Here is a 14,267-nt window from a genome sequence, read left to right on the forward strand (position 1 = left end):
GGTGATGAGACTGGTATCATGGACGGCCTGTTGGAGGCACTGCAGTCTGGAGCTGCGTTCAGGAGGAAGAGAGGACCCCGACAAGCAGGTAACACACACACACACACACACACACACACACACACACACACACACACACATACACACTTCTCTATGCAATAGATGCAATAATGTGCAATTACACTTTTAGTTTTATAACAATTATAGACAGACGATCAACACAAGCAGGTGACACCCAGTCAGTGAGCTCATCTCCCAGTTAGAGTGGTGCATTATCAACCCACACAGCCAGCACACTGTGCCTGCACATTCCTACTGATCAGGAGAGAGAGAGGATCTCTATTAACGTGTGATTGTGGAGGCAGCTGTCCTCTTTCCTCACCGAGATCATGGATTCTGTACCACGGGAGCACACACACTGACACAAGTGTGTATCAGAAACATTTAGACCTGTACGGCTAAGTTGCTTTGGATAAAGGCATCTGCTAAATGTACTGCAGGCTGGAGGAGCGGAGACCTGGTGAATATATTTCATCAACTCTTTTGAGATCGGCTTACACACGTACGCCCACACACACAGACACAGGCACACACACACACACACACAGAGACACACACAGACACAGACATACTTGCTCCTTGGCTGGAACACTGTACCCTGGCAAAGGAAGTAGTTGAGATATCCCAGCCTGCCCCCGGTGCACAGACTGGCCTGAGGACGCGAGTGCACAGATGCTGGGGACAATTACCCACTCTCCTCTCTCCTCCTCTCCTCCTCTCCTCTCTCCTCCTCTCCTCTCCTCTCCTCTCCTCTCCTCTCCTCTCCTCTCCTCTCCTCTCTCCTCCTCTCCTCTCCTCTCCTCTCCTCCTCTCCTCTCCTCTCCTCTCCTCTCCTCTCTCCTCTCCTCTCCTCCACACCCCACTGTGTTTGGCCACGTTGCCAGGGAACACTTGGACCGGAGCCCGGCGGCGCGGAGACTAAACATGGGCTTCCCATCCAGCCCCATTCATGTCCACTTCCTGCGCACGTTCTCACACACACACACGCGCGCGCGCGCTACGGCCGGCGAGGCTGAAGCCACACGAACTCACACGAGTACACAAATAATAGCAGTGCACCCTGTAGGCAAGTCTTATAACAATGTGGACACATTAGGGCACCCAGTGGAGAGTGTTACAGAACACAAGAGGAGAAGAGGGAGGGGGGGGGGGGGGGGGGGGGGGCAGATTAAACATTCACTAGATACCCCCCACGCGGGGTGCCATCTGCTGCTGGGTGGGGCACAGAGGGGGCAGCCCATGGTTGGCATGCCGGAGTTTGGAGGGGCAGCAGAGCGGGCATCCGCGATGGCGGGAGTGGCCATTTTTACCCTAACTGGCACTGCTGTGTGTGTGGGAGGAGGGAGCAGGCTAACGAGTGATTAGCACGTAAGAGGAGCCAGTGTGAACAGAGAGCCGACCAGCCAGCAGTGTTTAGTGGAAGTGGTGATGTAAACACACACACACACACACACACACACACACTGCTGAGTCAGTGGGAACTATTCAGAGTGCATGGTATGGGTTCAAGGGAAACGCATAGAGCCACCATTGTCTCCCTCTCTCTCTCTTCCTTTTTCTTTCTGTATCTGTCTTTCTTTCTCTCCTTCTCTCCCGCCCTCTCTCTCCCTCCATCATGTAGACATCAGTGATTTTTCTTCCGTGTGTGGGAAAGTGCTGCAACCCTGTCACTGGTAATCCAGTCTTTTCATTACAGTTAAAGTGTTTGGAGAGCACTAGCCTGTTTTAGGACATACACACGCACGCACACACACACACACACACCCTATAAACTCTTTTAGCCACACATACAGTGTATGTCCCTCAGTTGGACATGACATATCCGGGCTGGGCAAGACTGTAGTTTGGCAATGAGAAATAGCAGTATTGCGTGCTTGTGTGTGTGTGTGTGTGTGTGTGTGTGTGTGTGTGTGTGTGTGTGTGTGGCTGGGCTGTGTAACCGGATCCCTTGCTCAATGGAAGCCAGATGTGGTGCGTTGTGGCGCCGGGCTCATTGCTGAAATAACTCGCCGCCAGTAACAAGACCTGCTCGCTGTGTCATACTCTCCCTTTCCCTCTCCTTCCCTCCCTCCCTCCTTCCTTCTCTCCATCTCTCTCTGTCTCTCTCTCTCTCTCTCTCTCTACTTTGTTTTCCCTCGCTTTCTCTTCCTCGCTTCCCCCCTTTTTTCTCACCTAAGCCCCTCTCTCTCTCTCTATCTCTCTCTTTTTCTCTCTCTCTCTCTCCCACTCCTTTGTGTTTTTCCGAGCCGGCTGTTTTGTGGGGAGGTGGACGAGAGGCCTGCAGCCACGGGGTCTTGGGGTCAGTGCTGTGGCGCCTCGCCGCCCTCCGGGGTCCTCACACACTATTAAACAGGCATCCAGGGACGCCTAAACGAGCCCTGATGAGCCAGAAAGGAGAGCTCTCATGCAGGGTGGCGCTAAGAGGAAGAGAGGGAGACCGAGAGAGGGAAGGAAGGAGAGAGAGAAAGATTAGAGGAGAGACCTTGAACCCTTTGCGCTGTTAAAACGTTCCTGTGTTTGAAATGTGGGAGAACCTCAAAGGGAAGGCTGAAAATATGGAGGGAGGGAGGGAGAGAGAGAGAAAGAGAGAGAAGGGGGGGAAGGGAGGGTGAGGGAAGGAAGAAGAGCACAAATCTTTGTTTCCTCTCCCAGACAATCAGGGGAGGAGGCTGTGTGAGGGGAAATGGCAGCGCACAGACGACCAAAACATCCACCTTTAATTAGCCACCGAGGTATTTGGGGAGCAGGAGTGGAGTGCTGTCATGCAGCCTGTGCTTTTGGTGATGGGCGTCTTGTGAGAGTTAAATGGAGCTCAGAAGATAGAACTATCCACTCCTTTGTTTCTCTCTCGCTCTGTCACTCTTTCTCTCTCTCTCTCTCTCTCTCTCTGTCCCTGTCCTGCTCTCTCTCCTTCTCTCCCTGTCTCTCTATCTATCTCTCTCTCTCTCATACTGTAACTCTTTCGCCTCTCTCTCTCTATCCTGCTCTTTCCACTCTGCTGTTAGTGTAAGGCTGTGACGGTCCTCCTCCTGTTGCAATCAGGGCTTTTGTTTGGATCTGGGCTGCAGTGGTTTATTTTTCCCTGATTGACTTCAGTGTTTTTTTCGCCCTCCAATTTTCCATCACAAAGAGCCTCGTCACTGCTCATTTTACTCTTTCTCTTTCTTCCCCTCCCTCCCTCCCTCCCTCCATCCCTCCATTTCTCCCTATCTTTTCGGCTTCCCTTTCTATCTCACTCTCCCTCTCCTTCTTGCCTGCTTTCCCTCTCTCCCTCTCTCTGTCTTTATTTTTCTCTCTTCCTCTCCTTCTTTCTCTTTTTCTCTCTCTCTCTCCTACTTTCTCTCTCTCTCTCATAGCTCCCTGTGTAGTGTGAGGCCTAACTCTGCCGCTCCAGTCTGCAGTTGACTGTGAGAGGGTGCGTCACCCTTAATCAGAGCCATTGACGGCGCGGGTGTGGAGCGCTCTGTATTTTTAGCCCTTTCAGAGGAACAGGGGGAGTAAGAGAGAGATGGGAGGAGGAGGAGGGAGGGAGGGAGAGGGAGGAGAGGAGCGAGGGATGAGCTGGTGTCCCAGCGAGGGCCTGGTGGTGCTGTTTTCTGCCTCTGTGACTCACCAGTCAGCCATATGCTGCTGTGGGAGGAACATGCTGCTCTTTTTAGTAGGCAACGCACACACACACACACACACACACACACACACACACACACACACACACACACACACACACACACACTAACACACAACAGCACATTCCTGCATCATCTTGTGTGTAACCACACAAATGGACCCCACCCCAGTCGGCCTACCACACACACACACACACATACTGATATATACACATACACACAAGTATTCATTGGTATGCCAACCACACCCACTAAAAGTTCCAAGAGACAGACATACATACTCCTCAAACAGGCAGGCACACACACACACACACACACACACACTTGTTGCTGCTCTTTTTATGGTGGTTGTGGAGCAGATTGGTGAATGAATAGGAACTGACTGATGGCATGAGGACCCACAAAGAAACACATGCAGGCACATGGGGAGTGGATACAAAGACACAAACACACACACACATTAACATGCACACACACACACTTATAGCTAGTGGGGGTAGGGAAGCAGATTGGTGAATCAATAGGGACAGACTGAAGGCATGAGGCCTGGCTGACGCACACACACACACACACACACACACACACACAGACACAGTTGACCTATGACCTCAACTCAGTGACTCAGCATTGGGTCACTGAGTCTGTGTGTGTGTGTGTGTGTGTGTGTGTGTGTGTGTGTGTGTGTGTGTGTGTGTGTGTGTGTGTGTGTGTGTGTGTGTGTGTGTGTGTGTGTTGGGGCAGGGGTATGTTTCAGGGAGGCCCTTTGTGCAGTGTCTGTGATTGGTTGTCATGCACAGCTGCAGCTGCTGTGGGTCTCCACTGTTCATTTGCAGCCAGACTTAAACAGCTCCCTCTCCACCAGGCCAAGCACAACCCAACCTAACCCAAATAACCCAACCCAACCCAACCCAAATAACCACTCTCACTGAAGTAGGAGTTACATAGTGACTGAGATGATACTCTTCAAAAGTGCTACTTAAAAGCATAGTGTGTTAAGGGCAGCACAAGTGGTTTGGACCATGACTGAAGTCATCTGTTTGAAAATTTGCCATTTGATTTTGACGTTCTATTCATCCTCATGGACGCGCACACACACACACACACACACACACACACACACACACACACACACACACACACACACACACACACACACACACACACACAGAGAGGGTTATGAGTATCCAGACTCCATTTTGGTGAACAGTGCTGGAATGTCGGGGGGGGGGGGTAAAGGCATGTGTGTCACTGCTGGCCTTTAGAGTGATGGCTAATCTATGAACACATCTGCTGGGTCAAGCCCCTCACACACAAAGAGCATAAAACACTGACCAGGCATACGTGTACACACACACACCCACACACACACACACACACACAGTCTCACAAAAGAGCCTGACATCACTGACCAGACGGCCATGCACACAGACACACAAAAGAGTCTGACTAGACGCATGGACTTGTTACGCACACACATAAACACACACACACACACACACACACACAGAGAGAGAGGGAGAGAAAGAGACTCACACTATTGAACTTGGCAGATTGTTTCAGCGTTCAGACGCTAGCTTCATCCAAGCTAGTGGGCAAAGTGAGTGCACCACATACCCAGTGCTTCATCTAGCATTTCACCCAGTACTACTCACACACCTACCTACAAAGCAAAATAAAAAGAATCCCTCGATATTTGCAAAACATACACTCTTACATAATCAGCCCCCCTCCCCCCAAACATACGCACTCACTCACTCACACAAGAGCTCACACAACTTCCATATTAGCTGAGCCCCTTCACACTCGGGGGATCCTGTCAGTGCAGAGGGCAGGACCCTCCCCCCGCCCCCTCCCCTAGCCTGAGAGCTTAGGGCTCCCCTCTCCCCCCCATAGCTACAAGAGAGTGGTCACACACTTAATCACTTTAGACACACACTCTCACACACACACACCCAGCTGCTGTGAGAAATGAATAGGGGGGGTGTAGTACAGTGTTCTACCTCTAGAGGTCGCTAGTCACCTCGGTTTATTATGGAAGACTGTGTGTGTGTGTGTGTGTGTGTGTGAGTCAGAGTCCCCATCTTACACACACCCGGCTTCCTGTGAGTGGGTGAATGTCTGCCCTTGTTCTGTGACTTCATCATGTGTCCGGTGGGTCAGCATCTCTTCATTGTGTGGAAGTACTTCCTTTTAGTCAGACTCACACACAGAGATTGTGTGTGTGTCATGGGGTCATATGCTTCTTTATACTACTGTCTCAGAAAAAAAGAAAGAGATAACTTTTTTGTTTCTTTTTTATTTGCTATCTTTGTCTCTCACTGTCCCTTTCACACACACACACACACAGCGCACACACAGAATGAGAGAGAGGGAGAGAGAGAGACACGCATAGTACACACACATGCTTGTACACAGCAGAGCGTGGCGTGTAATTACTGATTCCCTGCAGCGCTTTACTTGACTATGGGTAGTAATGGGGAGCAGATGATCGTCTCTGCCCTTTTTCTCCTCTCTCTCTCCCTCTCTCTCTCTCTCTCTCTCTCTCTCTCTCTCTCTCTCTCTCTCTCTCTCTCTCTCTCTCTCTCTCTCTGCGATGCACATGTTTAGAGTCTTTGTTTTCTGCTAGATACAGTCTGGTCTAGACAGCGCATTTCCTGGCTGGGAAACCCCACCCCGATAACCTGTAGCGTGTGTGCTAGCTGGGCTGGGATGCTAACTGATAAACAGCAGGTGATCAGTACGCCTCCCCTAAGAAAATCTCTGCCTAAAACTTTAGCGCACTATCCAACTCACTCACGTTGGATTAGCCTGACCTGGATCCCAAAGTAATGGTTACAGGATGCAGATCTATGGCAGTGTGTGTTTTTAGCTACGGTCAGACATGTATGTTTATGCAGTGTGTATACTCTTGGAATACCATTTGTGATCAGCCACCTTTTCAGTAGCAGTTTATGTTGCACTCCAGCTAACTCATCACTTTAGATGATGGTATCTGCCAGGCAACTATGTTGTTTGTTTATGTACAGTAGATGTAAATTGTATTACACATATTTTCAAATAGAAATGATGTACAGTGCATGTCGCGGCAGTCTTTTCTGTATGTACTGTATGCTTTGCTACATCTTGTTAGGAAGTCATTGAAATGGAAAATCATTCCCACTGTTTGAACTATTTATCTGCTGGATTGTAATTCCCAGTGGCCCTGTGTAATCTGCTAGAGGAGAGGGTTCAGCTAAGTGTCTGTCTTTGAAGCTGCTCCTTCCCACTCTCTTTTGTAGGACAACTTTTCTCTTGTTACTCTTATGTGGGTCATTTATATAACACACAATTAACGTAAAACTGTGTCAGTAGAGAAGTGTGCGTGTGTGTTTGTGTGTGTGTGTGTGTGTGTGTGTGTGCGCACGCGTTGCGAACCAGAAGGGTTAAGTGCTAATTAAATTATACAGCTGGAATATCTCTCTCTTTCTCTCTCACTCTATCTTTCTCTCTCTCCCTCCTTTTTTTCCATTCTCTCTATCATTCTCTCTCTCTTTCTCTGTCCATCCTTCTCTCTCTCTCCCTCTCTCTCTCTCTCTCTCTCTCTCTCTCTCTCTCTCTCTCTCCCTCCCTCTCTCTGTATGTGTGTTGGGTTGAGTGGCCAGTCCCAGGCTGCTGATAAGAGAGGTGTAGGTGAGAACACACAGCGCTGACCCCTGCTGCCCTTTCCCCTGCTGAATCCTCATGTGTGTGTCCTCCGGCTCCTGTTCACCTTGATGGATGATGAGCCACGTCTGTCTCGCATGGCTAGAATCACATCAAAGTGTGTGCAGCTGTTCTGGATGTGTGTTTGTGTGTGTGTGTGTGTGTGTGTGTGTGTGTGTGTGTTGAGCTGTGGTCACACACAGGCATGCACACACACACACACACACACACACACACACATACACAGCCGTGCCCTGTCACAAACCCTCTTATCAAACACACACCTGCACACACATGCACACACCCTAACGGATTTTTGCTCCCCCCCTCACAGACTCAGTGCTTTCCTTGTCGCAGCTCATCTTGGACACCTGCTCGGTAACGTGTGTGTGTGTGTGTGTGTGTGTGTGTGTGTTTGGTGTGAAGTGCTGTACTGCATGGATCGTTATACATTGTGTTTGCCAAGGGAACCATGTGTTCTGTTATCAGGAACAGCTTGTTTATATGTCTCTGTGTTCTCTCTGTGTGTGTGTGTGTGTGTGTGACAGAGAGAAAGACTCGGCTGTGTCCATGGTTCTCTGTGCATGACTTGGTTAGGCCTTGTGAGCATGTTTAAACAGGCCTGTGGACTTCAGTGGGTCATTCAGGTTGTGCTGAACTGAATGCCAGGTGTGAATTGAAGCAAACAATGAATGGACAATGAATGGACTTCTCCTGAAACACACATACGCGCACACACACACAAATATTTATGGTTTTGCTTTGTACTAGACAGAAGTAGTATTGTTCTGAATCTAGTCAGATTCAGTTACCAAGTCGATTGCCTTAGTTTAGGGTGAGGAGGACATTTTAGCTTTAAATGTTGACTTGATAAAAAGTCCATCACACCTGCTATTTCTATAAAGCATCCCACTGATTTGTAAATGTGTTATTTATTTACAACACTGCATCACAACACAGCCTTTCTTACTGTGTGCAGACATTAGTTCTCTTTCTTTATACTTTCAGATTAGTTTTTTTGTTTTTTCTCTCTGATGTTTTGCTCTAATATAGAATGCTTTGATTAAAAAACCCCTCACCACATCACCCTCACCAGCGCCTCATCAGAGTCAGATGCTAATCGGCCGCTAGTCTTATCATTAATCAGCAGACGGAACAGACACGCAGCCTGCAGAACAACTGTGCAGTAGCTGCTCTCTTGTGTGTGCAAATCCATGCTGGTCCCATTATACCACAAAAGCCCTGGTGACCCTATTAAAATGCATACATCACTCCCAACAGATTAGTGTGTGTGTGAACTGTATGCTGCCGCTGCGTATATGCAGTGCGCATTATTAGAGTGAGTAGGGCAAAACAGCCCACCGCGTCATTACAGGTTGATTTAAATGCAGCGCACAATCTCACGCTGACCTACATTACCGCATCCAAGATGGCTGCCACCGCACAGCTGTCCACCCACGCAAGAGAGCGATGAAGAGACGGCGCGCGGAAAGTTGTAGGAACGAAGGCATCAGTGAGGCATCGGGGGGGGGGGGGGGGAGAGGGGGATGCATGGACAGTTGAGAGAAATGACTGAAAGGAATGACTAAGTAGAGAGAGAGAGAGAGAGAGAGAGAAAAGGGGGGACAATAGTTTTTGCGTGGGCAGAGAGGCAAGGGAGAGTGGTGTAAGGGGAGCAGGTAGGAGAAGAAAAGGATGACGCCGACATCCTCAGGGTCCAATTTGTCACATTCCGTCTCCCCTCTCTGCATACTTCTTCTCTCACTCCATCCATCTCTGCTCCCTCGCTCCCTTCCCCCTACCTCTCCCCACTGGCTTATGTTTCTTTCTCTCTCTCTCTCTCTTTTTTTTCTGTCTTTCTCCTCATCTTAAAATAGTCTGTTTATCCATAATACCCTGACATATTTACAAAGTTGCACAGATTCACACTCCCTCGCTAAGCCTTGCTCCATCACACTTAACGTTTCAAAATAGTGTGTGTGTGTGTGTGTGTGTGTGTGTGTGTAAAAGCATGCATGTGTATGCAGTGGTGTGCTGACCTCCCTGCCATGTCTTGGCTCACTGTTGCCCTGAGCAACTCTGAGTGGTCCCCTCTGTGGGCTGAGCGTCCTCAGGATCCATCCGTGGGGTCGGACAGATCCTCTAACCCAGTGACCACTGCTTTGGACCGTGCCTCGTGCTGTCATGTCATGTGGGTCGGACAGACCCTCTAACCCTTTAGCCTTCGGACCTCACCCAGTGACCACTGCTTTGGACCATGCCTCCTGTTGTCATGGCATAAACATATTTATGTCACTGAAATCAGCATTTGATGGAGTCATGAGCTAATGAACATCTCTCTCTCTCTTTCTGTCTTTCTCTCTTTTTTCTCTTTTTCTCCCTCTTCTTTTCAGCTAACCGGAGAGGAGGTGGCCACCCAATGACGAACATCCTGGCCAAAGAGCTGATGCAGGAAGAGGCCGCGCCCAAGAAGAAGGGGGCGGAGAGTAAGGAGGAGCCTCTGGGGGACGCCGAGTCGCTAGAGAACCTGCTGGAGGACATCCCCTCCCGCTCCCACTAGCCTCCCCGTCACCATGACATCTTATGGACTTCCTGTAGCGGCCGCAAAAACGGACTGACCGGTGGGGCTCTTGACTGAACACCCCCCCCCCCCCCTGCGTCCCTCCCCCTCCCGTAGAGTATGCTGGCTTGCGATTTGCTGCGTTTTCTTACTGAAGTGGCACCGTGCCACTGAAGACTGGACCTCACGGTCACTTTCGGTCATCTTTTTTTTTCTATCATCAAATTCTTTAATCTTGCTCTTTCTCACATTACTCTTCCTGCTTCCTGCTTCTCTGTGGGGCCCTCCCAACAGAAGGGCATCACGGGAAAAATCCAAAGACGCACTTGGACGGAACCGGTCAGAATTTTTTTATGTCAATTCCCAATCTGCAGCTGCCAACTCCCAAGTCTGCATCTGAGATCCTGCCAGGATTGGGCTGCCTGCTCAAAGCATCCTGCATCCAGACTTGGGGATTTGTTGTTTCTGTTTGTGTTTTTGTCTGTTTTTTTTTTTTTCAACATACAGTAGTCCTTCTGTAGTCATATTTTTTTTCTTCATTTTGATTAATTGAAAAGGCAAAAAGAATATAACTTGCTCGTTTAATAAGTTTCAGTACCTGTGTGAATTTAAAGAGGTGAAAATAAACATGTACAGTATGTGATGCTGTGTACACATATTCAAGTGCCAACTCTGAGGTAGGGATTATGAAACTGCACATTTCAGTACTCGCCTCGTCCAATGAGAGTGAGTTATGGTGGAAGGGCAACCAGTCACAAACCTCCTTATTTAGTGGTTAACATTCTGTTTTTTTGCTACAGTAGTCTGCGCCCGAGTGATGTTTATGATGGGTGATGTTTATTAGGGGTAGAGATCTGAAAGGTCTGCTCCCTAAAACACATGATTTGTTTTGCTTTGTGTTTTGTGTTTTGCTTTGTGTTTTTGCCACTTTTCTGTCACTTTTTCGTCATCTGAAACGTTCTGCTGTTGATTATGTTTCTAAATATAGAGAGCCTCTGATCACGAGTGGCCCCAGCCCATTGTGTGTGTGTGTGTGTGTGTGTGTGTGTGTGTCTGTTTATATGTGTCTGTGTGTGTGGGATGGTTGTGTACATTTATGCACTGGCCCTATAATTACTTTGCTGCCTCCACTGTCATAAATACTGTTTCATGTGCGGTGTATTGCTGAGGTTTGTGTATGTGTGTGTGTGTGTGTGTGTGTGAGCGACTCCCTGACTGAGAGTCTACGTGCAGTACTGTATGTGTGTGCACGACGTGTGTGTCAGGGTGTGTTCATCTGTCATAAATGTTGAGTTTTATACACAACGCTCTTTCTGCTGAGTGAACTGTCCACTGTTGGCCAGAACTGCTGAAACAGACATGCCTGCCACGTCATGTATATATATGCACAAGTATGTTGTGGTCAACTCCAAACGAAATGCCCAAAGGTGATATGGTAGCATGCATGTTTTAGTAAATATAACTTACAAAAGAAAGGCAACTGTGGTACCCATGGTTGGCCATGTTGCTTTGGAATGTGTATGTTTGACAGGTAGGCATGTCTTTTATGCAGGTACCAGAAATGTGCTTTTTTGCATTATTAAGGTTAATTAAGACATTCCTCACACCATATGCTACATGGGTATGGAGTCTGTATGGGATATACGGTCTATGAATCAACCCTGATCATTTTGGGACTCCCAGTTGGGACGTAATGTATCTTAATCGATCACAGGAAAAAACAATCGATGCACCCATATTTGTCTTTTAAAGTGTTGATTCCAGGTCTGATACCTGGCTTTGTTTCCAGTGCCTGTGACTGTTGAAAAGCTGACCTCAGATCAGTCACTCGCCCTCGAGACGCTTACTTTGACTCTCACATCACCCCTGAGATCAGTAGCTCACCTCACAGTTACTCTCCAGGGCCAGTGCTTTCGGAGCCAGGCCCACCGGGGCGTTGCAGAGAGGCTCTGGGCTGCTTCATTTTTGTGTAAGCACCACCATAACCAGGTGTTGTGCTCCACGCAGTTGTACGTTCAGGACTAAAATGGCTGTCAACATCAACGAGCTTCCCTATAAGCGTGTCTTCCAAGATGTTTGACTCGAGGGCTGTACCGAACGAAAACATCCACTCTCGCTGGACTTCATGGAATGGCCACAGCAACCACCAGAATCATGGCATTGGCTGTGCTGCAGTGCAGTCGGTGGCCCTGCGCAGGCCGGGCAGGAGGAGGAGGAGGAGGAGGGAGGGAGGGAGGAAGGGAGGGAGGGATGGGATGGAGGGAGGACGGCCAGCTTGTGGTGAGGGACCGCGTGGTCCTCCGCCACAGAGTCGCTTTCAATTCAGTCCAGAGGGTGGGTCGCTGCCAAGCGGTTTCTGCCCATTACGTGTCTTTGTAAGCCACCAAGCAAGAAGCAGAACATGGCAATATTGTCAAAGTCAAAGTAATATATATATATATACATATACTGTAGTTTGCAGAATGTTTCTTTCAGAAAATGCTTGAAAATGTCTGCTGTTATTTTTTTTTTGGTTTTTTTTCTGAAGTGATGTGTTTCCGGAAAAGTATCACTGGAGTAAAAGAAAATCACGCTTTGTGTTTTGACAATTGTTACGGTTTCTGTCGATTTTCTTTTTTTAATAAAAAGGACACTTGATTTTCTACACGTATTTTTATTCATGATTGCGCTTTAATGGAAATGCATTGAGACTGATTCAGACCGATCCTATGTGATATTGATTCAAGATCGATCACGTGTTGATAGATCATGTGTCGAGGACCTCACTGTAGAAACTGTCGCTCAAACTCATCATTAAAGCGTCATCAATAAATTCTTGTCTTTTCCTGTCTTTTTTTTTTGCAAGCCAGTAATGGCCAGTCATTTTTATTTTATGAGTGTGTGTGTGTGATTTCAAAGTGTCCCCAGTAAGATCCTCACTTTTTATTTGTTTGTGTGCATATTTCTGCTAGCCAGTGGTTTTGTGTGTGTGTGTGTGTGTGTGTGATTTTTAATACAGAGCTCGGGGTCCCGGCCCAGAGGAAATTCCACATCAGAGCTGCATTTCTCAGCGCTCCGGGGGGAGAGGGAAACCGAATCCATGAAATTACACACGCAGCCAAATCTCATGAGCAACTGCTACACTTATCCCCCAGCCCCCCAACACACACACACACACACACACACACACACTCTCACTTACATGTGTTATACTGACACCACCCACCCTTGCATTTATAATGTCTTTCCCGTACGTGTGTGTGTGTGTGTGTGTGTGTGTGTGTGTGTGTGTGTGTGTGTGTGTGTGTGTGTGTGTGTGTGTGTGTGTGTGTGTGTGTGTGTGTGTGTGTGTGTGTGTGTGTGTGAGAGAGGAGAGTGGAGTGGAGTGGAGTGCTCGGAGGAAAGGCTGTTTTTGTGGCCTACTCCGCTGCTGGCCTGCCATCTCTAATCCCTCAGTATTCCCTCTCTTTCCACCAGCTGCTGCCAAAGTTCCACAGAGAGAGATGCAGAACATCCTGACATCCTGTTATAAAGAGTGCACAAGTCTCTCCCCTCCTCCTCCTCCTCCTGCTCCTCTCTCTATCCCTCTCTCTCTCTCTCCCTGTCCCTCAATGTAGCAGGAAAAACAGGAATGGGGTTAAATTTGTTTTGGAAGCGTTCCCACTGCAGCTCAGCCGGCCATGGAACTCATTTGGCTAAGAATAGAATAGAATGCATTCTGTGCATCACTTAATAGTTCGAGTTTGTGAGTTGCAAAACATATGCCCTCCATACTCAGGGAGATAACCAACTGTGTGTGTGTGTGTGTGTGTGTGTGTGTGTGCGTGCATTTAACCCTTATGTTGTCCTTGGGGTCAATTTGACCCCAAGCAGTGTTTAACATCATAAAATATATGGTTCACTTTTTTTGTTTTGCTTCAAGTTTCATGACTTTTCCTCATTTGAAGGGTACAACAGAGTAAACATGAAATTTGCACAAAAATATGTTTCCAATGTCCTGTAAAAAAAATAGTTACGTTGGTGGTATTGGGGTCAATTTGACCCCATTTTTATGAAACATGATGAAAATGAATATTTGACAAATTATGGATATTATTATTGTAATAGTATGAGAACATGTAGTTATTATCATTATTGCATATACAAGTACATATTACATATAAGTTATTTTGGCAGGTCTGAAAAAGTCCAAAAAGTCAGCCTTTGGGCTGTTGACACTGGATTGGCCATATTGCCAGTCAGGGTTCCAGGGTTCATAAAGGGGCGTGGGGGGGTGGGATTGTTTTGTATGGCTTTTGATGGTGGTTATTACACTCTTGTTAAGTACCTACCACAAAAAAATTGGGTAAAAAAAATAATTT

General features: G+C 47.8%; 1 protein-coding gene across 1 annotated transcript; it reads left to right on the forward strand.

The window, feature by feature from the left end:
- On the forward strand, nt 1-10,944 carry LOC134068503 (protein diaphanous homolog 1-like). Its single transcript, XM_062524164.1, has 2 exons — nt 1-88; nt 9,761-10,944. Exons 1-2 carry the CDS (start codon nt 19-21, stop codon nt 9,925-9,927), a joined length of 237 nt encoding a protein of 78 aa, XP_062380148.1. The 5' UTR covers nt 1-18; the 3' UTR covers nt 9,928-10,944.
- Nucleotides 10,945-14,267: the final 3,323 nt, after the last annotated feature.

Source organism: Sardina pilchardus, chromosome 21, assembly GCF_963854185.1.
Source record: "Sardina pilchardus chromosome 21, fSarPil1.1, whole genome shotgun sequence".
NCBI lineage: Eukaryota > Metazoa > Chordata > Actinopteri > Clupeiformes > Clupeidae > Sardina > Sardina pilchardus.